Genomic DNA, 27415 nt, shown 5'->3' with positions numbered 1-27415 from the left:
TTGGCTTAAAGCTCAACATTCAGAAAACGAAGATCATGGCATCCGGTCCCATCACTTCATGGGAAATAGATGGGGAAACAGTGGAAACAGTGTCAGACTTTATATTTTTGGGCTCCAAAATCACTGCAGATGGTGACTGCAGCCATGAAATTAAAAGATGCTTACTCCTTGGAAGGAAAGTTATGACCAACCTAGATAGCATATTCAAAAGCAGAGACACTACTTTGCCAACAAAGGTCCGTCTAGTCAAGGCTACGGTTTTTCCTGTGGTCATGTATGGATGTGAGAGTTGGACTGTGAAGAAGGCTGAGTGCCGAAGAATTGGTGCTTTTGAACTGTGGTGTTGGAGAAGACTCTTGAGAGTCCCTTGGACTGTAAGGAGATCCAACGTCCATTCTGAAGGAGATCAGCCCTAGGATTTCTTTGGAAGGAATGATGCTAAAGCTGAAACTCCAGTACTTTGGCCGCCTCATGCGAAGAGTTGACTCATAGGAAAAGACTCTGATGCTGGGAGGGATTGGGGGCAGGAGGAGAAGGGGACAACGGAGGATGAGATGGCTGGATGGCATCCCTGACTCGATGGACGTGAGTCTGAGTGAACTTAGGGAGTTGGTGGTGGACAGGGAGGCCTGGCGTGCTGCAATTCATGGGGTCACAAAAGGTCGGACATGACTGAGTGACTGATCTGATCTGATCTGAAGGGGCTACAAGTGGGTCTGTGGCACCACGGGTCTCAGCCTGATTGGCAGCCTGCTATGGAAAGGTCTTGGCATTGAAGGCTGGCTGTGACCTGGCCATGACTCACCTTGCATCTTCACCACCTACAACTTCACACAGCCCGGCTCTGGCCAGGCCAGCCTCCTGCCTTTCAGCTCCTGTTCCTGCCTCCCTGGCGTGTCCCATCCACATCCCACATCACCTCTCCCTCCTCCCCTGCTCCACTCAGGTCATTCCTTTACGCCCCGACTCCTCCAGGTCCAAGAGGACATATAAGCTCTTAGCAGCGGATGCTTCTCAATGGGAATCTGGTAGGAAAGAGTTTTACTCTTCATAATTTTTTTTAAAACCAATTTTTACTGCATGCATTCATTTTTTTTTAATTAAAATACTTTTTAATTAACACATCAGCAGAAGGAAAATAAAAACCCACCCCAGAGCAGGACCACCCTGCTCCCGTAGGTGGCCTGCCGGGTCCACACCGAGGATCCTCGCTGTCTGGGGGCGGTCCACACTGTCACCCGCTTTGGTCGGCTCGCACGAGGGCTCCCCCGGGGCCGGTGCTGGGGGTTGGGCTGACTTGTGGCGTAACCGATGGGGCACTCAGTGCAGTGGGGTCCACCGGACGAGGACGCAAGAAAGCAAACCCAGACTTGGCTCTCTCGCTTATCATCCGTCACTAAACCTCTTTGGAAATCAGCTCCTTGAAGGTGAAATAAAGGGACAGACTCGAGCTGTGGGTGCAGATGTTTCAAACTCATGTCTCCCATCCAAGTACTAACCAGGCCCGACCCTGCTTAGCTTCCTAGATCAGACGAGATCAGGTGCATTCAGGGTGGTATGGCCACAGACAAAACTCATGTCTCAATAGGGGTTTCTCCCCCTTCCTTCACACACTCAGCAGCCAAAAAGCAAAATACGACCCTGTTGGTCTCACTTCCCATGATTTAGGTTATGAAAATGGTGGTTTTCTCCACATGCTTTTGAAAAGCAGAATACTGCTGCCTCCCAACCAGAACCAGATTAGAGGGTTCCCCTCCTGCTCCAACAAAACTCCACTGAGCTTGTCTATATCTCATTTTCTTAAGATGTGCCTCCTTCCGAAAGTAGAATAGAAGAAGAAGAAAAAAAATCCCAGTTAACTGGATTCCAGTTCATTGAGGGTTTACTATAGGAAGCCACGCTGGAGAACCCTCCAGCCTTGTGAACATGCAGTCTGCGATCTGGACACCTTTTATTTAATTTCAGGAACTCCCTTTGCATGGCAAAAAGGGGTCTGAGGAAAGCAGAGCGGCACAGATGAGGGGAAGGGCAGAGGCAGAGCACTCAGGAACTGTGGCCCCCTCCCCCCCGGCTGGGAGAGAAGTGGGATCCAGGGGAGGAGAAGTCATTCTTGATGCAAACAAGGGGCCTGGGGCACGCCACCCCACCCCAGTGCCTGGCCATGCAAGACGCAGAAATGGAGACTGTGGCCCATCAGGACCACGGAAGAGATGCACCGACTGGTGGGGAGTCCCCTGGGGGCCACCCCCCGACCCCCCGACCCCCCACAGGCGCCTGCAGGGTCTGGAGCCCAGGAGGGTCTGTGTCCGAGTCCACGGGGCATGGCCGGTTAACAGATAGCACCAGTTGGGAGGCTCAGGGCAGGAGAGAGACAGAGGCTCTCAGAGGCTAGCACCTACTGGCCTGGGCCCTCCTGGGATGAGACTCACGTCCTGCCTGGCTGCTCTGGCAGCAGGAGCCTTGCCCTCACCCCATAGCCCCAGGAAAGGAGGAAATTGTCAGGACGAGGTCTGAGCTGGGGCACCAGCTGCCTCTGGAGGGCCAGGGGCACCACACTGAGGGGCTGGAGGTGGGAGGGACAAGCTGGAGGTCCGAGGCGGGGGGAACCTGCCTCCTGCCCAGTGGTGCCCCAACACCGAGAACCTTCCAGAAGCACATTCCTGGGGCATTTTGTAGTCAACCCGTTGCCCATTCCCCACCCCATGACCCCATGAGTGGGCCCCCTGTTGCTTCTGATTTATGTGTGGTGGGTCAGGGGCAGAGAGACCAGACCACAGAGGTCTCTCCAGTTCCAGAGGTAGGCAGCGTGTGTGTGGTGGGGTGGACACTCCGCTGGAGGCCTGGCCCTGGTCCCCCGCCCGCCTCTCTAAACCATCTCAGCTATGTCTCCCCTTCCTCAGCTATCCAGTCGGGAAACTCCGACCCCACCTACCTCAGAGGGACAGGCTAAGGGTGAAAGTTGATAGAAAAACGTGTTTTTTAAAAAAAGTATAAAGCGCTATTCAAACGCGAGGCAGTGTTGTCATCACGGAGATCCACCCCTTAGCACGTCCCTCCTCTTTCACCTGGACACCTCGGCTTCCTTTTTTAGGGTCGCTTTAACCCTTAGGACCCTATTTCTTCATCTCAGCAGGGGGCCGAGACTCCCGGGTGGCTTTCCCTGACCACAATCTGAGACCCCAGAGCCCCAGAGGCCGAATGGGCAGGCTAGGTGCCCGAAGGGTGGTGGGGGGTGTGTGCTGGCCTCCTCGCTGCCCTTCCAGGACCGTCCCTGTGGGAGGAAGCCCCTCGGTCCACCCCGTGAGAAGAGCTGGGCTGCCCCTTCAGCCGGACAGGTCTAGGGGACCCCTGCCCCGCCCTCGCCACCCTCATGGGGACCCCAGCCCGCCCCTCCCACCCTCAAGGGGATACCCCGTCTGGAGTGCAATTCCTGTTCCCGATTTCCAGCAGGTGGCGGCTCGAGGGAGGGAAGGCGCCCGGAGAACCGAGGGCGGGATCGTGGTGGGGGGGGACGGGGAGAGCCTCAGGACGCGCCCCCCAGGCTCACCCCGCCATCCCCGACCCCCGGCCCCGGCCCTGTTCTTGTCGCCGCCGCCGCCAGGCCCTAATCTCGCTCCGGCGGCGGCTGCAAGGGCCGCGGGGCGCCCAGACCCGGGCCTCCGCCCGGGCCGCCGCCGCCGGCGCTGTGCACGCGCAGGTGGTCCTTGAGCGACTCCTTGTAGCGGAAGCTTTTGCCGCACTCGCCGCACGTGTAGGGCCGCTCGCCCGTGTGGATGCGCTGGTGCTTCAGCAGGTTCTGCTTGCGGATGAAGCTCTTGCCGCACAGCGCGCACTGGAAGGGCCGCTCGCCCGTGTGCAGCCGCTGGTGGTTCTGCAGGTGCTCCTTGCGGCTGTAGGTCTTCTCGCACTCAGAACACTTGTAGGGCCGCTCGCCGCGGTGGGTCATCTGGTGGCGGATGAGGCCCGAGTGGCAGTTGAAGCTCTTCTCGCACTCGGCGCACTCGTACGGCCGCTCCTTGGTGTGGCTGCGGTGGTGGATGATCAGGCTCTTGCGCACGCCGAAGCTCTTGCCGCACTCCGGGCACGAGTAGGGCTTGCTGCGCGCCCCACCGCCGCCGCCGCCGCCGCCGCCGCCGTGCAGTAGGAGGCTACGCCGGAGGCCGCCCGGGGAGCAGCAGCTGCCACAGCCCCCGCCCGGACCCCCGCCCGCCGTCCCCGCGCCCCCGCCGCCGCCGCCGCCGCCGCCACAGCCACCCGAGGCCCCGCCGCCCTCGCCGCGCTCCCCCGGCAGCGCAGGGAAGCCGTCGTCCAGCAGCGCGCCCCCGCCGCGGCTCGGGGGGCCGCCCGCGTCCTCCGGGGGCGCCGGCAGCGGGGGCAGGCTCGGCGGGGCGGGCTGCGGCGGCGGCGGCGGCGGCGGGGCCGGGGCCGGGTTCTTCACCATCAGCAGGCTGTCACCTGGGGGGAGAGACACGAAGAAGCGACATGCTGATACGGCTCGTCCGGGGCGCGGGGGACCCACAACCGTCCCTGCGAGGGGGGGCCCCCAGGTCCTTGATTAGGTCCTTTGAGGCCTCCTGCGAATCATGGGCTGGCGGGCCCCCAGCTTCCCTCGAGGATGAGGGGATTAAACACGGCTGCCTGACCCTTGGACCCGCACAGAGCCGTGAACCGGAGGCCCCCGAAGTGGGTAGGTGGGGGTCACGCAGCTAGGTCAGGAAACACCCCCAGATGCTGGGAAGAGCGGTGCTCTGAGAAAGCTCCCTTGAAAGGCAGAATTGCCCGGAAATAGACTTAACTGTATGTTCCATGCTAATTTATCTAAAGAGAATTTCTTGACAAGAGGGAAAGAATTTGCCAGAACCTATCCCAGGTGAACCCACCACACAGGTGGCTCAGGCAGTAAAGAACTTGCCTGCAATGCAGGAGACCCGGGGTTCGATCCCTTGATTGGGAAGATCCCCTGGAGGAGGGCATGGCAACCCACTCCAGTCTTCTTGCCTGGAGAATCCCATGGACAGAGGAGCCTGGCGGGCCACAGTCCATGGGGTGGTGGCAAAGAGTCGGACTCGACTGAGCCACTGAACCACCACCACCATCCCAGGTGAAAAGCCTGTCTAAAGGCCTAGGGGAGTGGAATGCAGGGAGCTGGGGGCATGCCTCCCACCTCCCATGTGCGGTTGCATCTCCACCTAGCACGCAGCCTTTGGCCTCCTACAGCAGTGGGGTCAACTGGGTTGGTGCGAGTCCCATCTGGCCTCAGACCCTGTCTGTGGGGAGCAGACATCATGGCACTCTGCACCTCCTGCTGTGGAAGTGGCTGCTTGGCCAGCCTCTCCAGGAAGCACCAGTCTTGCTCCTGCAATGATGCTCTTTGCTTGCATCCCTGCCTCTCCATAGTCCATGCTCCCGCACTACCGTGGGGTCAGAGGGACACAAAGCCCAGAGCGTCAATCAGAGCAGTGACCTCAGGCCCAGGACTCCGACCCCCGAGGAACCACTGGGTTTGATGACTGCGTTCAGGAGCCTTCTCCTTCCTACACCCTCCATCATCACCTCCTGGATCCGTCGTTCACAGTCCCTTCTTCCTACAGGAGCCCCAAACTGTGACCCGTGTTCCTTACCAGCTGCTCCTAAACAGGCTGGGCTGAGCCCGCCCCCACCCCCCATCTCAGCCCACACTGACGGTAGGTCCGGCTGTGGCCTCTGTCACCGCTGCACTGTGGGCCTTGCTTCTCCCTCTCCGCAATCTGCTCCTCTCATTCCTTCATAGGTGTTATTCCCAAGAGGACCCCCAAGGAAACCTCCATCTCGGGGACTGTTTCCCGGGAAACCCAACCCCAAACGGTCCCAATCCTCCTCTGATCCTGCATCACGCTCGGTGTGGCACGTTTTTTGGTGCTCTACCTTCCTGACCCAGCTTAGCTCCTGGGTCCCTCTGACCCTTCCTCTGTCGGGGTTGCCCAGGGGACTCAAGGAGCTGAAGACTGCTGGAGAAGACCACATGTCTCAGACCCTGGCCTCCTACCCTGCAGCTCAGTGTGTCCCATTTTTCCATTTTCCATGGAAACGATGTCACACCTTCTCCTCCAGCGTCTAACGTGAGGACTTGATAACTCTGGAAATCCCTGGCCAGTAACTGATTCAGATACAAGCACATGACCTTGTTCTGGCTGATGAGATGTGTTTGCTGGGAAGGCTTCCTCACTCCCTGGAGACAGTGTAAGGAAAAAAAGATGGTCTTTCCTTCCCCTCTGGGGCTGGAGGTGATGCTTGGAACAGCTGTGGCCATGTTGCTCCATCCACACCAAGGGTGGACGAGCAAGGATTGGAAAGAAACTGGGGCCTTGATAATACAGCTGAATCCTTGAACTAACTGAGACTGAAACCAGACCACCTCTTCATTACGTAAGAGAATAAATGTCTTTATTCTTTGAGTGTGGGTGGGTGGGCTTCTGTCCTCAGCTACTGCAATTCTCTTTTTTAGTTTTATTTTTTTGTCTTTATTCTTTAAGGCAGTTTGAATGAGGATTCTAAAGCAGTGCGTATCCTTCCAGACACAATGGCACAGCTTCACCCAACTTAACCCTCCCTTGACTTCATGTGCTCCCCCTATCCAGCTACCAGCTTATCTCATTTCTCTGTTCCTTTTTTTTTTTAAGTTAGCTATACTTGCTTTCACTACTTCTTTACCTCCATTCTCTTTCAGACTTTCACAATCAGGCAGCATGTCCCAGCATGCCACCGAAACTTTTGTCAACATTCAGGTCCGCTCGCTCCCAGTCCACTCTCCTTTCCCTGGCTATTAAGAAGACTCTTGAGAGCTCCTTGAACAGCAAGGAGATCAAATCAGTCCATCCTAATGGAAATCAACCCTGAATATTCATTGGAAGGACTGACGCTGAAGCTGAAGCTCCAGTACTTTGGCCACCTGATGCAAAGGGCCGACTCACTGGAAAAGACCCTGATGCTGGGAAAGATTGAAGGCGGGAGGAGAAGGGGACAACAGAGGATGAGATGGTTGGATGGCATCATCCTCTCAATGGACATGAGTTTGAGCAAACTCTGGGAGATAGTGAAGGATGGGGAAGACTGGTGTGCTGCAGTCCATGAGGTAGCAAAGAGCCAGACATGACTTAGCAACTGAACAACAGCAACACAGAAGATGTTATCTCCAAGACAGACATATCTCCAAGAAGATATGTCAAAATCTGCATCTCCCCAGTGGTTCAGAGTGTGACCTTCTTTGGAAACAGGCTCTTTCCAGGGGTAATTAGTTCGGATGAGGTCATACTGGAGGAGGGCAAGCCCCTGATCTAACGTGACTCCTTGACTTTACAAAACACAGACACACAGACGGTGTGAAGACAGAAGATTAGGGTGATACATCCACAGATCAAAAGACAGCAAAGATCACCAACAAACACAGAAGCTAGGAAGAGGCAAGGTGGGGTCCCCCACAGCTTTCAGAGGGAGCAGGGCCGTGCCACACCTCTGACTTCAGACTTCAGGCCTCCAGAACTATGAGAATAAATGTCTGCTGCTTCAAGCCACACTGTTTGGTATTTTGTTAAGACAATCCTAGGAAACTAACAGCCCTGAATCCTCGAAAGGAAAGGGGTCAGTGCTTTGATACAGGCCTTTGAAAGGCCGCCACGACAGAGCATCACCCTGTAAGGGGCAGGCTGGGTGAGCGGCCATCCCTCTGGACCAAATACCCAGGGGCCCGGCTGGGTGCCCCACTCACCGGGGCCAGAGTCTAACCCGAGCTCCCCATCCATGGAGTCGCGTGGGCCCCACGGGTACGGCTGCTCCTCCTGCTTTATCCATGACAAGATATCGTGGGCGGAGATCAGAGACTCTGTTTGGGGAAAGAAGGCAGACTTAGAGCCTGTTCATTTCGCTGAGCATCCTACCTAAGGCTCAAACACCACCACACGCAGAGGCCGCCGCTCGGCCCAGAGGGTGTGTGCAGTCTGGGTATCCTGTGCCCCCACCCTCCGTGAGGCCTCCCTGAATGGACCTCACTGGTGCTGCTGCACCTGGGCTCAGCCAGGCAGGAGGCCCGTCTCTCAGGAGGCCCGTGTGGCGACAGAGCCAGGATTGGCATCCTGGGAGCCCCAGGGCCATCTGTGGCACCAGGCCAGAGGGGAGCCCAGCCTCTGACAGCCCACAGGACAGAGGGAGGAGGGCGAGGCCTTCATGATCAGCGACAGCAGAGGCGGTGGACAAGGGTCATTAATGAGAACTGTAGCAGAACGTTCGCCTCTCTTATCAGGCTTTCTCCTCTGTCCTGGAGCCCTTCAGCTCCCCACCCCAAACCGTGTGAAGCTGTAGAGCTGACACACTGCACGGAACCCCAGACTCTACATCGGCCTCTCTGCCTGGTGTCCCCAGGGGTTACAACCACCAGATGAGATGACGCTGGCCTCCTCCACTCTGCAAGTATACGTGAACACATGCACATATGCGTGCACACACACGTGTGCACACATAAGCACATATACACGCATGCACGTGCGTGCACACACACACACACACACACACACACACACACACACACACATACACGCACGTGCAGCCTGGGTGGGCAGAGCTTCCCTACTGCTCTTTTATGCTTCCTTTTATGCCTGGACTACCCTCAGAAATTTTCTGGGAGTCACCTAGCTAGTATTCGCTCAAGGAAAATTCCAGAAAATGTTAATTACTTTCTGTCAGAAATATGCACCTTTAAAAGGCTTTTTAGGGACTTCCCTGGCTGTCCAGTGGTTAAGACTCCGTGCTTCCACTGGGGTGCAGGTTCGATCCTGGGACAGGGAACTAAGACTTCACATGCTGCGTGGCATGGCCAAAAAAAAGTACAAAATAAATAAATAAAAAGGCTTGTCGATTATACTTCACAAATCAGCTATGTCATTTCAGTATCAGTTCACTGACAGGACAAATTATTGATGTAAGGATTCCTTTAGAGAAATCCTCGCTTTTCTAGTAGTTACACACCAAAATGTGTACAAAGTCATCCTCTGGGGAACACGCAGTGGTTCATTCCCTGAGTCTCTCACTGGCCTTTGACCAAAGTGACTCAGTCGGGTTGATTTCCTGGCAGATAGGCACATCACCCTCCACGTGCACTGGCGGACCGCTCACCTGAGTTGGGGTCCGTTGGGATGTCCCTCTCCGCCAAGTCCTGCTGGTCCCACACGCACGGGGGCTCCTCCTGTTTGATCCGGGACAGGAGATCCTGCGCGGAGGCCGGCGAGTCTGCTTGAGGGGACAGAGCAGCAAAGGGGTTAGGGGACACGGGCCCTCCCGCCAGGTGCTGCTTTACGTCTCTCGTCTCTCGATAGGTTCTTTTCCCTAAACGTCAGCGGTAATCATTCGAGGCCATTAAAGCCTTAGGTCGGCTTGGCCTCCACTGCTCGTGCTTTTGCTGAGAATAAGTGGAAACTACTTATGAGTGATGACATCACAGGGATGCCGCTGAGAGAGCTTGTCTGTCCTTCAGGAATGTAACCCCTTCCACGGTGACGGAGGTCTTCCTCCTGCAAGGACCAGCCAGGGAAATGACACTTCCAGGAAGCCTTTGGGAGACGGTGAAGGACAGGGAGGCCTGGCGTGCTGCAGTCCATGGGGTCGCAAAGAGTCGGACACAACTGAGCGACTGAACAACAAGAAAGCCTTTTATCTTCACCATCTTAGCGGGAATTTTCTAAGATGTAACCTACCTGTTCTTTCCTCTGCAGACTCCATTAAACCTCACTTACCTTTTATTGCCATCTTATCTCAAAGACCCCACTGGAGATAGTAATGTGGCTATATAGGCTTTCGAGGAACGAGCTGGATGAACTGGAAAGCTGTTTTCCTCTGCTGGGGGGCTGTTACCACTCGCCTATGAGTATGAGGCTTTGACTAAGGGGATGAGGCTTGTGGAGGTCTAACCCACGGGTAAGTTAAGAGCTTATCTTAACTTATACTATCATCTTAACTTATAGTCACAGGACATTACTGTATCTTTTGATGGGTAATTTTATGTGTCTGCTTGTCTAGGCAACAGTACCCAGATAGTGGGCCAAACATTACTCTAGATGCTGTTATGTTGTTTTGTTTTGTTTTGAGGAGTTTAACACTTAACCCGTAGACTTGGAATAAGGTGGATTACCTTCCATTATGTGGGTGGGCCTCTCCCACCAGCTGACCGCCAAACAGGAAAAGACTGACTCCCCGAGGAAAGGTGAATCCTACCGGCAGGCTGCCCCCGGTCTCCAGCTGGCAAAAGCCAACTCCTTCAATTCAATCACTCTCTCTCTACACATGTGTGTGCACACCCTGCTCCTCTTTGGAGAACTCTGACTAAGCCACATCTTCTCGAACAGAGCGCTCACGTACACATGTTGGATGGATGCTGTCAAAGAGGAAGTACCCAGACTGCCCGTCAGGACGGCGCCTAGGGCAGGGGGGTGGCTGGCACAGAGGCAACAGCTGTGTTTGTTTAAAACAATCAGTTCTTCCCACTTGGGAGCAGGTCTTAGGGACCCACAGATTCCCCACCCACCGAACCTCTAAAATGCCTCACTCTCAGTACTTCGGCAGACACTGTTTTTCGAGGGGAGAAAGGAATAGTTAAAACCTGATGTTACAAAGAAGAGAAAACAGAACAGCTAAGGCTAGAGGTGCTGGCCCCTCATCCCCATCACGCACCATGTCTGTGCCTCGTGGGAAACCCTGTCTTTCCTATCCATCAATCGTGGACCCACACTCCATCTTCAGCTCAGGCCTCTGGCTGGGCACACCCGTCAGAGAATGATGGGCGCCTGTAGACCATGCAGACTCTTCCCTCTGCCACTCAGCCCAGGCGGCCAGGCGGCTCACTCACCGGTTATGGACTCCGTGGGGATGGCTCTCTCCTCCAGGCCCCGCTGAGCCCGGGCACACAGGGCCTCCTCCCGCTTCACCTGAGAGGACGCATCCGGTGCTGGCCCCAGGGGCTCTGCTCCTGAGGACAGAGGGTCACACGGTCGGTACCGTTTTCAGGAATGATCGTCACTAGGGGTCAGGGGCACAGCTGACAGCGCTCACCAGGGAAGAGAGCACAGGGGCCTTGAGTTCCTATGGGCACCTAGGAACCCTGGGGAGCAGAAGGGCATGGGAGCAGGGGGTGATCAACCTCCAGGACAAGGGGGTGGGCCATGCCGCAGAGTAAGGTAAGAGAAGGAAGGCAGAGAGCATGGAGACAGCCCGTGCTGGGTGGGTACTATCAGGATAGGCCACAGGGCTCCCTCCGCATGGGAGACATCCGGCTTCATTCTGCACCCCAGTCAGAAAGATCGGGCCAGACACACACATACACACACCTACACCAGCAGACACAGACAGACACACACACCCACACCAACAGACACAGACACACAGATACATAGACACACACAGATAGACACACCAACAGATAGGCACACGACACAGATACACAGATAAACACACAGACATATACACATACACACAGACACACTCACAGACACATACACACACAGACACACCAACAGACACACAGACATACATACACACACACAGACACACTCACAGACACATAGACACACAGACACACACACACACCAACAGACACGACAGACACACAGATACACAGACACACAGATAGACACACCAACAGACACACAGACACAGATACAAAGACACACAGATACACAGATAAACACACAGACACATCAACAGACAAACAGACACACAGACATATATACATACACACATACATACACACACATAAACACTCACAGACACACACACAAAGACACACACAGACATACTCACAAACACATACACACACAGACACACAGAGACATATTCACGGACACATACACACACACAGACACACTCAGACACACACACACAGACACACACTGACACACTCACAGACAAATATACACACACACAGACACACCAACAGACACAAATAGACACAGACACACAGACATACACATAGACACACACATACACACACACACTCACACCAACAGACACACACACAGACACATACATACACACACACTCAGACACACACACACAGGCACACACCCACAACAACACAAACAGACACACACACAGAGACACGCACAGACACCCTCACACAGACACATACAGACACTCACAGACACACTCACAGACATACACAGACATACTCACAGACACATACACATACACACACACACAATTAGCAGGAAGTTAGACTGGGCAAAGGGGAGCAGCCCAGCCCCATTCCTGGATGGCTAACGCACAGCACCCTATGCACAAGGGACAATAATGCACCTTCCATGTAGACCCCAAGGCGCCACCACAGGGCATCTTCCTCTTACGAGGCTCTCTGGTGTGGCTTACACCACCAGCCCTGGCAGGAGACAGCTCAGGCAGGAGGAAAGAGATGGATCTGGGTCTCAGGTCTGCGTTCCGCCCAGCGGATGAGTCACTTGGCCTCTCTGGCTCTCAGTCTGCTCTGTCCCCCCTTAAATGGACACCGTGGTCTCTGTTCTATGTGACACACGGATAGAGGTTACACTGCTTTCATGGGAAAGGTCATCACAGCTGACCTCAAACGTGTGGGGTGCTTAAGCCAGGGAAGGAGCCATTTAAACAAAATGCCCAGAATAGGCAGATCCACAGTGACCAGTGACTGGGGGGTATGGAGAACGGGAGTGACTACTCCCGGGTGTGGGGTTCCCTATGAGGAAATATTCTGGAATTAGATAGTGCTGATGGCTGCACCAGCCTGTGAACCACTAAATCCTACACTCCAAACGTGAATTTATGGCAATGTGAATTACATGTCAATAAGGATCATCGAAAAACCAAGAGAGTTCCAAAAAAACATCTTTCTGCTTTATGGACTATGCCAAAGCCTTTGACTGTGTGGATCATAATAAACAGTGGAAAATTCTTCAAGAGATGGGAAGACCAGACCACCTGACCTGCCTCTTGAGAAACCTATATGCAGGTAAGGAAGCAACAGTTAGAACTGGACATGCAACAACAGACTGGTCCCAAATAGGAAAAAGAGTACGTCAAGGCTGTATATTGTCAGCCTGCTTATTTAACTTCTATGCAGAGTACATCATGAGAAATGCTGGGCTGGAGGAAGCACAAGCTAGAATCAAGATTGCTGGGAGAAATATCAATAACCTCAGATATGCAGATGACACCACCCTTATGGCAGAAAGTGAAGAGGAACTAAAGAGCCTCCTGATGAAAGTGAAAGAGGAGAGTGAAAAAGTTGGCTTAAAGCTGAACATTCAGAAAACAAAGATAATAGCATCTGGTCCCATCACTTCATGGGAAATAGATGGGGAAACAGTGGAAACAGTGTCAGACTTTATTTTTCTGGGCTCCAAAATCACTGCAGATGGTGATTACAGCCATGAAATTAAAAGACGCTTACTCCTTGGAAGGAAAGTTATGACCAACCTAGATAGCTTATTAAAAAGCAGAGACATTACTTTGCCAACAAAGGTCTGTCTAGTCAAGGCTATGGTTTTTCCAGTAGTCATGTATGGATGTGAAAGTTGGACTGTGAAGAAAGCTGAGTGCCGAAGAATTGATGCTTTTGAACTGTGGTGCTGGAGAAGACTCTTGCGAGTCCCTTGGACTGCAAGGAGATTCAACCAGTCTATTCTAAAGGAGATCAGTCCTGGGTGTTCATTGAAAGGAATGATGCTAAAGCTGAAACTCCAGTACTTTGGCCACCTCATGAAGAGTTGACTCATTGGAAAAGACCCTGATGCTGGGAGGGATTGGGAGCAGGAGGAGAAGGGGACGACAGAGAATGAGATGCCTGGATGACATCACCGACTCGATGGACGTGAGTTCGAGTGAACTCCGGGAGTTGATGATGGACAGGGAGGCCTGGCGTGCTGCAATTCATGGGGTCGCAGAGTCGGACACGACTGAGGGACTCAACTGAACTGAACTGAAGGAGAGCACACTGGGAGGGAGGGGGCTGCCTTCGAGCAAGTTTCTGGGGAGGTTTTGGTAAATACGCCCTCCACGTGTAAAACAGGAGGAGCAGAGGGCCCCGACAGGAAGGCTGCTGTGACGAGGCAGAGAATACGGTCGGAGGACCAGATTTCACCTGGTCCGACACCGTCAGGAGAGCCAAGTCCCCGAGAACCCGCATACTTCCTGTCACTTGGTGTGATGTTCTCAGGGAACTGGTTTCTTAGAATTTAAGATTCCCCTCGGGTGAGGGGACAGCCTTGGAGGGTAAAGCTGCCTGTGAGAACAGGCTGAGAATGCTGGGGATGACAGCCGGGCACAAAGCAACCGGCCACGTGCACCAACACGCACCACTCACACCACACACAGCACGCACCCTACGCACAGCACGCATACTACGCACCGTATGCATATCACGCACACCACACACCCTACGCACCCACGCACACTACGCACACCACGCAGCCACACACACTACGCAGCTACGCACACCACACACCCCACATAGCCATGCACACTACACAGCCACGCACACTATGCACCCACGCACACCACACACCCACACAGAGCCTTCTCTGCCCACTTGCCTGGGCAGGCCGCTCCCACGTCTAGAGCCCCAGTCAGGCCTGGGAGGCCGCCCCTCCCCATCGTCTCCAGTTCACCTGGGCATCTCAAGTGACATGCCTCTAACCCAAAAGACAGACCTCCATGGCGGCCTTTCTGGCCCTGAAACTTCCTGTACGTGACTGCCAAATCTGCAAGGCGGCAGAACCGGCCCCACGAGCAACTAAGAGAAGCTGCGCCCCACCGCCCCCCAGAACTCATGCTGGGATGGGGGCTTCTCTCCCGCCCCACCCCGACCTGGGGCTGTCTGCAGCTGCCATCACCTGTGTCTGGATCCATGAGGATCTCTCTCTCTTCTGGGTCACGCTGCTCCCACACGCAGGGCTCTTCCCGGGGCTCAGCCTGAGATGGGGCTTCCGGCTTGGACACGGGTCCCTCCGAGTCTGGAGTGAAGTGGAAGGCAAGGAAGGGCTGAGGGACGTTCACCAAAGGGTCTCCATCAACAGCGATGGGGAGCCCTCCCCTCCCGTACCCTGGCGCCCCTCTCAGCGGGTGGCCCGTTATGTCAGGTCATCTCTCAGGAGAGTCTAAGTCAATGGATGCTCCAGTTCCTGGTGGAGAACTAGCTGGGTTCTGGAACCCAGAAATAGCAGCAGAGAGACCAGTGGCTTCTCCAGGGCTGCTGGGAGGTAGCGCCTAGGGATGCTGTTGGGCTGTATTTCCAGCATAGTAGCAGCAGAGTGTTCAGTTCTGTAGTAACAGGCCCTGTTCCTGGGTCTGTACTTTCCATACTCTTATCAATTGCTCTAACTTCCTAACAGAGAAGCACATTGTCTCTTGAATTTCCATGAAGTATAAACACGAAACACCTTGCCTAGGGGTGCATCCTGGGTTGAGAAGCATGTCACCCCTCACTCCAGAGATGCTTGCCTGGGGGACGAAAGGCACACTTACCCAGGGACATCAGGGTTTTGTAGTTCTCCTTAACCAGGTTGTTGTAAAGCTCCTTCTGCCATTCGTCCAGGTTCTTCCACTCGTCCTCGGAGAAGTAAACAGCGATGTCCACAAAGGTCACTGGAACCTGGGCCAACAACAGCGTTAGTCTGGTGCTTTCTGCCTGCTGCTCCTCCCCAGCTCCCGGGAGGGGCACTGACCGCTCCACCCCAGACTCTGGCCCCAGTCCCCATGGCCCCAACCTGCCCATCCTGCTTGGCCTGTCTCAGTGGAGTCAGTCTACTCTGATTCTCCTGAGCTTCCAATAACAGGATGGTCACCACTGCCTTTTAAAAATGAGGCATTTCAAAGTTATGTGACAGCCTGGATGGGAGGGGAGTTTGGGAGAGAATGGATACATGCATATGTATGGCTGAGTCCCTTCCTGTTCACCTGAGACTATTACAGCATTGTCAAGCGGCTATATGCCAATACAAAATGAAAAGTTTAAAAGTTTGAAAAAAATAGAATAAAAAACTAAAAATGAGGCATTTAACCACATCCTTTGTAAATTCACTTTAAGGTCAACTGGGTACCCAAAAGTCAAGCTTTTGGTGTTCAGGGTGACAGACATAGGGTAGGTTCTTAGAGTCTCAGGGAATCAAGTACAATAAAATCCTGTTGAGAAGCTGTACTTCTGTCACCTCTAGGTACACAGCTACATTTTTGTCACTAAAACTTGCTGGTGCTAAGGCTCTTGATCTGCTTTGGGCACCACTATGTCCCAAGCATCTAGAAGCTCGTAGTTCGGAGTCAGTAAGCACTTGCTGGATGTGTTGAATGGTCTTTGCCCACACTAGGAAGGTCCTGCTGGAGCCTGAGTCATCAGTTGTCTAATGTCAGTCACAAGGTTCAGGGGCATCTCGTCTGCCCCATAAAGCTGTCATCTCAGGTGGGCGAGGCCTCCTGTGCCGATTGCGGTCACTAACCATTGTGGCCTCATCTGCACAGCATCGTTCAGGATGGTTTCAGTTCCGTGACTTTAGGATCTGAGCTGCCCTGTGCTGACCACCAGCCTCACTTCCTACCACTTTCTGTTCCTGCTGGACCAGCCTTTCCCCCTCACCCTGAAACCCAAGCCCTCAGTTCTCCCCAAGCCCTGACTCTTGGTACCATCCTTCTTGGTACCTGACACATGGCACCTTGGTGTGAATTAGAAAAAGCTGCCCTCTTGGGGTCAGGCCCACGGGCGTGCTGTCTGGTGAGTGGGCAGTGCCCATACACAGAGGAGAGGTGCCAGGGTCAGGTGCCATGTAGCACCTGGATGCCTCCTACTGCCTGGCGGCGCACTCCCATCTGTAGAAACAGAACTAGAACTTCAAGTCCCCCGGACCTTCCACAGACTTGGGCGAACCCCCAACCTAGGAAAACTGAGGCAGACCGCCGTCTTCATTTAAATTCCCTGCCCAAGATAAAGGTCACGAAATTCTGCAGGTGACAATCGAGATACACTCTGACCTCTTGGCTGAGGCTCCAGGCTGCTTCGCAAGCCTCTTGGCCGGCTTGTTTCCATCTCACTGTGTTCCCCGGGAGGCTTCTTTCCAACTCTTCACTCTCCCCAGCCACCCCCAGTCTCCCTTTGACGGTAGCTTGCTGGTCGCAAGCTCCTGGCTCGGCCCGTCTCCCCGGCGAGCCGACTCCCCACACGTGCCCTTCATTTCTCCTCCTCCTCCTGCTGGTGACACGCAGTCCACACCAGCTTCTCCCTCAGGCATCTTCCATCTCTCCCCACCCTGCTCTCACTGCAGGGCCTCCAGCCCTCCACTCTGTCACCTTGAGTGAGGCTACGAGCCTTCTTCTCCTGAAACATTCCAGAGACCTCCCTGTCCAGGGGTGAAGACTCCATGCTTCTACTGCAGGGAGAATGGATTCCATCCCTGGTCAGGTACCTATGAATAAGATCCCACATGCCACTTGGCATGGCTCAAAAAAAAAAAAGAAACATTCCCAAGATGCACGCTCTGTGTTTTCTTCACAATCCACACATTCCTCACTCCCTGAAATCTGCCCCTGAGCCCCATTCTGTCTGAAACCACCTTCTGGGAGGTTGTCAGTTTCCTGCCGATAACCCTCGACCCCTCAGTCCTCACAGAGGCCAGAGCACCTTCCTGAAATCTCCTGCTTGGTTCCCACAGCCACGGAGCCTGGCTCTCATCTTCCTTACAGCTCCTCCTTCTTCCCTCCGAGATCAAGGTCTGGCCCTCACTCTTCCCTGTTTCCTTTCCCCTTGGCAATTTCCTTTTTTTTTTTTTTTTGCTTTTGTCTTTTACAAGTTCTGTGGGTACCTCTTTGTAGATGACACTCTTCAACATTCCCTTCAGAGTTCACATTTCAACGGCCTTCTGACTGGCTTCATTTATTCATCTTTTAAGGACCTCACACTAAATGTATTCAAAACCAAGTCGGTGGAATTCTCTGGAGATACAGTGGATCAGCGTCCACCTACCAATGCGGGAGACGTGGGTTCGATCCCAGGTCCGGGAAGAGTCCATGTGCCGCGGAGGAACTAAGCTCGTGTGCCACATCTACTGGGCCCGCGTGCCTACATACCAGGCTCCACAGCAAGAGGAGCCACCACAGAGAGAATCCTACGCACCACAATGATGAGTAGCCCCTGCTCACCACAACTAGGGAAAGCTCGTGTGCAGCAGCAAAGACCCAGTGCAGCCAAAAAAAAAAATCTGTTACCTTTTCCAACACACCAACCCCTCTGCCTCCCTTCACCAGTCAGAATTCTAGGACCATAGTCTCCCAGGTGGAAAAAGATATCACTTTGTAAAAACTTCACTGTGCTAGGATGTGGCAGAAGTCTGAAACATGGTCCAAGACTACGGGCAGCGTACAGTTCAGCCAGACAGAAAAGACTATCCATGAATCATCATGAATAATTACACAATTAATAGAACCCACAAGGCACAGAGGAGCTGAGAGACAACGGCCTTCCTTGGATCTGACAAAGAGAATGTATCTAACAAGGCCAAGAGTCTACAAGGAATGAAAACTATGGCCCACAATATTAAGTCTCATGGTGCCTTATGGTTGTGGATATTTTAAAATACATCCACAAATTCTTTGTCCCTTCAAGAAATAGAGCTTAATTCTCCTCCCACTGAGTGTGAGCAAGATTGAGTGACTTGCTTCTAATAAAAAAAGAAGTGATGGTGTACAACTTCTGCTGTTTGGTTGTTCAGTCCCTAAGTCATGTTCAACTCTTTGCAGCCCCATGGACTGCAGCACACCAGGCTCCTCTGTCCTTCACTATCTCCTGGAGTTTGCTTATATTCATGTCCATTGAGTTGGTGATGATATCTAACCATCTCATCCTTTTCCGCCCTTTTCTCCTCCTGCCCTCAAGCTTTCCCAGCTTCAGCATCTTTCCAATGAGTCAGCTCTTCAGATCAGGTGGCCAAAGTATTAGAGCTTCAGCATCAGTTCTTCCAATGAACATTCAGAATTGATTTCCTTTAGGATTGATTGGTTTGATTTTCTTGCAGTCCAGGGGACTCTCAAGAGTCTTATCCAACATCACAATTTGGAAGCATCAATTGTTCAGTGTTCAGCCTTCTTTATGGTCCAATTCTCACTTCTGTACATGACTACTGGACAAGCCATAGCTTTGACTCTATGAACCTTTGTTAGCAAAGTGATGTCTCTGCTTTTTAACGCACTATCGAGGTTTGTCATAGCTTTCCTTCCAAGTAGCAAGCGTCTTAGTGGAGGTGATGGAATTCCAGTTGAGCTATTTAATATCCTAAAAGATGGTGCTGTTAGTGTGCTGCACTCAGTATGTCAACAAATTTGTAAAACAACTTCTGAGGTTGGGTCATAAAAGTTGCTACAGCTTCCATCCTGGTCTCTCTTTCTGGATCCTTCACTCTGGGGGAAGACAGCTGCCATGTTATAAGGATGCTTAAGCAGCCTTACGGGACAGGTTCAAGCAGTGAGGAACTAGCTGAGGCTTCCTGCCAGGAAGGAAGGAGCAACTGGAAGCCAATCCTCCAGCCTCAGTTGAGCCTTCTGATGACTGTAGCCCCGGTCAACAGCTTGACTATAACTTCATGAGACTCTGAGCCAGAACCACTCAGCCAAGCTGCTCCTGAATTCCTAACCCATGGAAACTGTAACATGATAAAAAATAATTTTTTTTAGGCTGCTAAGTGTCGGGGTATTTGTTACACAGCAGTGGATAACTAATACAATGAGCTACCCGGTGTTGTCACAGCAGTCCTTGCAGCTCCACAAATCAAGCGTATTATCATCTTCATGTTACAGATAAGAACACTGAAGCTCAGAGGGACCCACTGAGAATTCACTTGCTGAATGACTTATTTAAAGGTCACTTCTTTCCTAAGAGGAATTGAGGAGGCCCAGAGACAACAAAAAACATACTTGACCTGTGGTAGGAAAACTGATACATGGTAAAGCCAAGATTCAAACCCAAGTTTTCTGCTTCCGGACCCCACAAGTAAGCCATGTTCCGTGAGGTACAAATCAAGACCCCGACACGTGGTTCACCCCCCAGAATGCACAGTGGGGCCAGGACTCGGCACTGAGTCAGAGTGCAGAGCACAGACAAGAGCAAAGGGTGGTGTGTGGGGAGATGGACACAGCAACACAGTATATACGCCAAACTCTACACAGAACAGCCCCGTGGGCTGCAGCGGCAGAAGGCAGCTTAGGGAGGAACCGCTATTAGGACTCAGCTCTGCGAGGCCTTGATGGATCACTGTCCAGCACCTCCTCTGGCCAAGCCACTGGCTTAACTGCCAGAACCAAAGATAAAAAAGGGCCAGGCCCTTACGTGGAAGCGTGAGCCCTCCAGCTGAAGAGTCACTCGGCACACATGTTTTGCTACAAGCAGGTCCTGTCACAGGCACTGGGATGCTGCAATGAACCACGTGGAGGAAAGCCAACCAAGAGACACAGAGAAAGTATTTCAGATACCTGAATGCTTAATTGCTTGGAGGAAATGAGAGCAGGGACCCAGGAAAGAGTGTGCTGGGCTGGGTGGCCATGAAGGGGACACTGATCCAGTGACAGCTAGCAGACCCCTGATGGGAGAGACCTGGGGTGGAGGGCGGCTTCAGTGAAGGAAAGTCCCTGCCAGGGGGACCCTGTGGTGAGCTGGCATCAAGGAGTGGGCAAGAGGGGGTGAAGGGAGATAAGGTCAGAAGGGTGGGTTTGAGGGAGGGGACCACTGACAAAATGGGGGTTTTTAAACTGAATAACCTGGGGAGCCATTTGAGGGCTTTAAACAGAGGTGATATGACTGATATATTTTTCAAAAGGATCAGTCTGGTTGCTCTGTTGAAAATAGATGGTCTGGGGTGGGGGCCAAGGATGGAGACAAGGGGACCAGCGAGGAGGCCACAGCAGGAATCAGGCAGGAGGCAGTGGTGGTTACAATTAGACGAAGGTGGGAACAGTGGAGGCAGCAGGGGGTGGGAGGGGGGCTGTGTGTATATTTTGAAGAAAAATCAGATAGTATTTACTAATATAATGGAAATCAGGCGTGAGAACGAGAGGAGGCGAGGATGACCCCGAGGCTTGCGGCCTGAGCAGCTGGAAGGATGAGGATGACTTTGAGGAGAACAGGGTTCAGGCAGAAATCAGTTCAGTTTAAGTAAGTAAGTGAAAGTCACTCAGTCGTGTCCGACTCTTTGTGACCCCATGAACTGGGAATTCTCTAGGCCAGAATACTGGAGTGGGTAGCCTTTCCCTTCTCTAGGGGATCTTCCCAACCCAGGGATTGAACCCAGGTCTCCTGCATTGCAGGCAGATTCTTTACCAGCTGAACCACAAGGGAAGCCCAAGAATACTGGAGTGGGTATGCCTTTCCCTTCTCCAGGGGAATCTTCTCAACCCAGGAATCGAACCGGGGTCTCCTGCATTGCAGGTGGATTCTTTACCAACTGAGCTATCAGGGAAGCCCCAGTTTGGTTTGAGTTAAATCTAAGATATTTACTGACAGCCTGATAGAGATACTGAATTAGCAGGCAGGAATGTGAATCTGGCATTCGAGAAGGAAGTCTAGGCAGGATACAGAGAGCAAGAGTGGGAGGGAAAGACTGCACTCGGGAGTTGACAGCACACAGACTGTATCTATAGCGCTGAGCCTGGGTGAAATCACGAGGGAGGGAGGAGAGACTGCAGGCAGGTCAGGAGGAGCCCGGGCCCACTCCAAACATAAGAAAAGGAGAGGAAACTGCAAAGAAGACTGAGAAGCGGCAGCTGGTGCTGTAGGGAAAGAACCAAGGTGGGGAGGGGTGTCTGGGAGCCAAAGGGTGTTTCTAGGAAGGGTGGTCTCCTGCATGAAACGCTGCTGAGAGGGCAGGAAGACGAAGACTGGGACTTTAATACTGTGGTTCTAATGATCCTTGGCTCTATGATCATGGACACCATTAGAGCTCTGGCAAGGCCAACAGGATGACGAGGTGGTGGCAAGAACCTCAGCTACATGAGTTCAGGGAGAATCACCCAATCCCCAGTTTACTGGAAGACTGAGAAGAGAGGAACACAATAAATGAGAGCAGGGAGGATGCAGCAGCAGAGTCCAGACAGTGAGGAAGTCCACAGGTCAGATGGCCTAGTACTACAAGGGAATATGGGAGAGACAAAGGAGGCACTTACAGGGGGAAAAAACTTAGAGACATAGCAATCACAGTGTGTAGACTTATTTAAGTTCACATTTGGGCAGCTCAGTTGGTAAAAAACTGGCCTGCAATGCTGGACACCCAGGTTCCATCCCCGGATAAGGAAGATCCCCTGGAGAAGGAAATGGCAACCCACTCCAGTATTCTTGCCTGGGAAATCCCATGGACAGAGGAGTCTGGCGGGCTGTAGTCCATGGGGGTCACAAGAGTCAGGCACGCCTTAAGTACTTAGACTGGACTATAGAACAAAATATTTTTGGAAGAAAATCGGAACACTGATTGGATATTTGAGTAGGCTGAGGTCTTTGTTGTGGTAGCCACAGTATTGAGATTTTTACTTTAAAAAGAGAGTCCTTACCTTTTAGAGCTACACTTTGAAATATTTACAATTAAAGCAACTGCTGGGGACTTCCTTGGCAGTCCAGGGTTAGGACTCAGCCTTCCAATGCAGGGAGCTTGGGTTCGATCCCTGGTTGGGGAAATAAGATCCCACATGCCTCACGATGGGCTTCCCTTGGTAAAGAAACTGCCTGCAATGCGGGAGACCTGGGTTCAATCCCTGGGTCAGGAAGATCCCCTGGAGAAGGGTACAGCTACCCGCTCCAGTATTCTGGCCTGGAGAATTCCATGGACTGTATAGTCCATGGGGTCACAAAGAGACTGACACTTTGACGTCGGACACTTTCACGCGTCACAATACGGCCAGCAAAACCACAACTGCTGTCTGAGATGTTTTTCAAGATAAAATGGGACGGAGACATGGGTAGGGAGTGAGATGAAAGAAGACTGTCCAAGAGCTGGTAACCACTGAAGCTGGACGATGCGTTCATGAGGGTTCATTTTGCAATTCTATCTACTTTTATATAGGTTTGAATTCTCTATAATAAAAAGGGAAGGAGAGAAAATGGAGGGAAAGAACTGGTGACAGCAAATGCAGACTGCTCTAAAGCAGAGCAGAGAGATGAAGTCGCAGTGGCGGGAGACGCTGGTCTAGGGAGCTGTTTTACTCCAGAGATGGGCGGCAGTGCAGAATGTCTACAGGCTGGTGGGGACGAGCCAGTGGAGGGGGAGGAGGTGACGGTGCAGGGGGCGAAGGGGAGAGAGGCTGCGTGACTCCTGGCGCAGGTGAAGGGGTGGAGCCCACAGAAAGGCAGAATACACATGGCTGGACGTGGAAGTCTCTGTAGGGGGACCCCGTCTTCTCAGTGGACTGGAGAGCAGCCCGTTGACCAAGAGTGCAGGGTTGATGGGCCAGGAGAAGGTGGGAGGGAAAATAGAACAGGAAACGGAGCGTGAATTCTGATCGTGAGATGGGCCCGCTGGTGATGGTCATGACTCTAGCGACTCTGCTCAGAGTGGTTTCGGGTCTTCTCCAGCTGCGTGCAGAGGAGCCCGCACAGACAACAGCCAATGACAAACGGTCTTTGAAGGTGTCAAGGCGAAAACCCAGGCGGGAAAAGCTTTAGGAATTTGCAGACACCCAGACCCCTCGGGAGGGACTGGGAGCAGAGAGGGCAAAAGGCTCACAGACAGAACCCGCGGGCTCTTTGGGGAACGGGTGGAGGCCAGCCTCCCTGCAGAAGAACATTCCAGACGAGGTTGTTTAAGTGGAGGCCGGCTTTGAGAGGACACTGACATTGGGCAACAGGGCGTCAGAGACGTTTGTGAGAAGGCCTGACAAAATGAAATCAAGGTGATGGTCCTCACCGTCCTCCCTGCCCCTTGGGGACTACCGCTTACCTTGGGGACCTCGCCCTTGCTGCCTGGGGGCAGCCGCAGGACCCAGAAATTCCTGTTCCTCAGCAGGTTCTCCATGTTCTCCAGCCGCCTCTGCAGGAGCCCGTACTCCTGCAGCAGGGTCCCCAGCACGGCCCACTTGCCCTCCATGTGGTTCCCGAACTCCACGGCCGTCTTCTCGCAGTCGGCCAGCTTCTTCTCGGCCGTCCCCGTCCGGCCCTCCAGGTTGAGCAGCTGGCTGGCCTGGGCGTCCACCTTCCTCTCCACGGCCTGGATGGCGGCCACCACGGTCCAGAGCGAGATCTCCGCTGTGGGCAGCTGGGGCTCTCGCATCATGCGGTCGGGGAAGACGGGGGCCCGATCTGGGAAGGGCGGGAACTGGAAAGGCATCGGTCGCCGGGCATCCATGTCCCATTCCTGAGCCTGCGGGCAGAGGAGGGGAAGTGACGGCCGGCATGAGACCCCGTGTGAGGAGCGAGGGTGGCCTGAGAGCAGGGGACAACGCGTCAAATGCTGCAGATCCCCGTTCTCCTGCCAAGCCCCTGCCTCTCTGGCTACAGCGTGTTCACTAACGTCCGCAGCAGTTAGTGGGCACCCACCCACCTGACCTTCCCACTTCCGGCCTGCGGGAGTCAGGCTGGTCGCTAGTCTACCACCCACCTTGACCCATGGCAGGTCAAGGTGGTGGACCCTGTCCTAAACTGTCACAGGCCACCTCTCTTTGACGAGACCAGCTGCTGTCTTCATGGGCTAGACTTAATGGTGAACTCCGCAGAGCTTGCCCAGCGTTTGCTGCTTCAAAGCAAAAATGTTCACATCAGTCACGCGCCCCTAATCGTCCCAGCAATCTCTAAGCAGGTTAGGGCAAGAACGATTATCCTAGAGCTCTGCTTTAAAGATGATGAAATAGAAGCCCAGAGAAGTGCCTTTCCAGAGCACGGCTCTGCACCGCCTACTGCAGCGGTTCTAGGTGCTGCAGGTTGACAAAAACACAGTTCAGATAATGGGGCTGGGGGCACGGGAGACACTGGGAGCCCGAGCCAGAGAACAGGCGAGCAGCCTTGTCTCCTCACACAACTGTGTATTCATATTTCCCAAAGTGGATGTGCCTGAAAATGTCATTCCCGGAGGAGGGGGGAGGGGGGAGCATCTCTAAGAGGAAGAGAAGATCCCCCCACCCCTCCTGCTTCCCTGGGGGAGGGGTGCCCAATGGCCCTGGTCCTCCAGTACCCCCAGCTCTGGGTCCTCACCCAGAAAGGCAAAGTCCCCAGGATGCAAGTTAAGAGTTGATCCCTATGACCAAGAGAGGGGTGGTCACCGTGTACTGTTGACCCGGGGACTGGCCCCATACCCCACCAGCGCCCGGGGCTTGCTGGACAGCAGGGCTGAAATGGTCCCTCCTTGCCATGTGACAGGGGAAAGGTCACTTTCTGTTCTCTCTGTTGCTGCTGAAGGGGCCCTCAGGATGGGTGAAGTGGAGACCTGTTACTCAGAGGTGAGAGCTGGGCAGGTCAGGACAGACACGCTCACGGCCCTCTCAGACTGACAGTGGCTGTGGCAGCCACAGAGGAAGATCACACAGGTTCCAGGGAGCGACTCCTGACATGGGAGAAAAGGCAGCAGGGCGTGGGTGAGACGTCCTAGCATCTCCAGCAAAGCCGTGCCCTAGGCACACAGAGGTGTCATTCCAGCCTGGCCCACCGAACGGGTCAAGGGCTAATGGGTGGAAGTTCAGAACGTCACTGGGCCCAGTTTACTTTTCACAGGTGTTGGGGGAGAAAAATTTTCCTTCTACCCTTCTAGGTTCTTCCCTGGTCTCACAGTCAAATTGCCATAAGACAGATCAACATGAGAAAAACAAATTTAGTAAGACGTATACCTCCTGCATTGGAGAAGGAAATGGCAACCCACTCCAGTATTCTTGCCTGGGAAATCCCATAGAGGAGCCTGGCAGGCTACAGTCCACAGGGGTCGCAAAGGGTCGGACACGACTGAGCGACTAAACAAACAAACATACCTCCTGTAAACATGGGCAAGACCCAGAAAACTGAGTGATCTGCCAAAATGACCCAAACCACTGTATGAAGTACCATCTACAGCTAAGGACAAAGGATGATGTTGTGGGGCTGGGGAGTTAGTTATGGGGGTGACCAGGGAAAGGACAGGATGCAAGGGCACAGGTTAATGCAGATACAAGTCGCTGCCTTCTCCTCTGAAAAAGAGTTTTTAGCGATTGAGTCATGCCCTCTTCCTGGTACAGCGATGGAGGTTTCTCTTCTACAAAGGGAACTCCTACTTGGTTTTCAGAGCGTCTCCTGTGCCTGCAGCTCCTCTAAAATAACCATCTTAAAATAATCCTGGTGCCAAGGAGGCAGATTTTGGGGCAGCAGATTCTGCTCCCCTAAACAGGTTTGGAGACGTAAGGCTGAAACATGGTCAGACAGGACACAGCAACTCCTGGCCGACGTGTCAGAACCTGGCTGGCTGAGAACCAGGCCAGGGACAGAGGGGGGCTTGGCGGAGTCCAGCCGAGGTCAGCTCCCACCCTCTGCCCCTGGCAAGGCCATCGAGGCCTGTCTCCGCCTCACACACAGCCCTGGAGCTCTGGCTCCCCAATTCGTCTGCACCCTGAGCTCCTTACGGACTGGTGCCCACTCTCAACCCCAGAGACTCCGATTTCACCGGTCTGGAGGAGGCTTGGGCGTCAGGAGTCTTGAAAGGTGCTCAGGTGCTTCTAACAGTGCGGCCAAGTTTGCCCACCGCTGGCAAGAGGGCAAAAGCACCTCTCACCCGCCCCTTCCTCGATCACAGCCGGTGCCAGGGGGAAACGGTGAATCGCTGTTACACTTGGGGAGAGATGATGGCCGTACAACATTTAAACACACCTTTCTGTCTGAGTTGGCCGCAGCGGTAAAATCTGACCAGGAACCCCGCGCGCCCACGTCCCCGGCCCGGCGCGAGGCGGCCGGCCAGCCCCTAGGCGAGCCCAGGCCGGGGTGGGGGACGCGGTCACGGCAGGGACCGCGCGTTCCGGGCCCTCCCCCCGCAAATCCCAGGCCCCGCGGGGGCCTCCCCGGGGCGCCAGCTCTGGGCCCGGCCGGCACGCGGCCTCGGGGGCCCGCCGCTCCGGGGTGCGGGCGGGGGCCTGCGAGGGCGCCGGGCCCTGCCTGCCGCGCGAGCCCCCGTCCCCCCGACCCCACCCCCGCCCGCGACCCGGGGCCCCCCGCCGCCCCGGCCCCGCGCCCCGCCCCCACGGCAGGCGGGCGGCCATGGCGCGGGCGGGGGTGCACCCACCTGCATGGGCGGCATTCCCTCGGCCATTTCCCCGCGCAGCGCCGGCTCCTGGTGGCAGACCTCCTCCGGGGGCAGGGCCTGCGCCCAGCTCCAGCTCCCGCTGTCCAGCCCCAGGCCCTGGATGCCCAGCTGCTGAGGCTGCGGCCGTGTTGACACAAACTGCATCCTGGGAGCGCTGTTCC

General features: G+C 54.1%; 1 protein-coding gene across 2 annotated transcripts; it reads right to left on the bottom strand.

Annotated features, from left to right (window-relative positions):
• Positions 1–1081: 1081 nt before the first annotated feature.
• ZNF282 (zinc finger protein 282) lies at positions 1082–27415 on the bottom strand. Of its 2 annotated transcripts, none has more exons than XM_059885977.1 (8): positions 27234–27415; positions 23943–24362; positions 15511–15637; positions 14880–14999; positions 10871–10990; positions 9145–9261; positions 7745–7858; positions 1082–4455 (listed from the first exon to the last, which is right to left on the bottom strand). In XM_059885977.1, exons 1-8 carry the CDS (start codon positions 27396–27398, stop codon positions 3605–3607), a joined length of 2034 nt encoding a protein of 677 aa, XP_059741960.1. In that variant the 5' UTR covers positions 27399–27415; the 3' UTR covers positions 1082–3604. The 2 variants fall into 2 exon arrangements, with proteins under 2 accessions (XP_059741960.1, XP_024846984.1); XM_024991216.2 differs by having other exon boundaries at positions 9145–9258.

Source organism: Bos taurus, chromosome 4 (genome assembly GCF_002263795.3).
Source record: "Bos taurus isolate L1 Dominette 01449 registration number 42190680 breed Hereford chromosome 4, ARS-UCD2.0, whole genome shotgun sequence".
NCBI classification, from domain to species: Eukaryota; Metazoa; Chordata; class Mammalia; order Artiodactyla; family Bovidae; genus Bos; species Bos taurus.
Note: the sequence above shows the minus strand (reverse complement) of the source record. Positions and strands in the feature narration are given on the sequence as shown.

Bases quoted from the DNA above. Each gene is read 5' to 3' on its own strand.
- ZNF282 (XM_059885977.1), bottom strand. From the start codon at position 27,398: ATGCAGTTTGTGTCAACACGGCCGCAGCCTCAGCAGCTGGGCATCCAG. The intron at 15,000-15,510 runs GTAAGTGTGCCT...ACTTCACTCCAG, and splicing joins CAAAACCCTGATGTCCCTGG to ACTCGGAGGGACCCGTGTCC. The intron at 7,859-9,144 runs GTGAGCGGTCCG...TTCCCCAAACAG, and splicing joins CCCAACGGACCCCAACTCAG to AGTCTCTGATCTCCGCCCAC.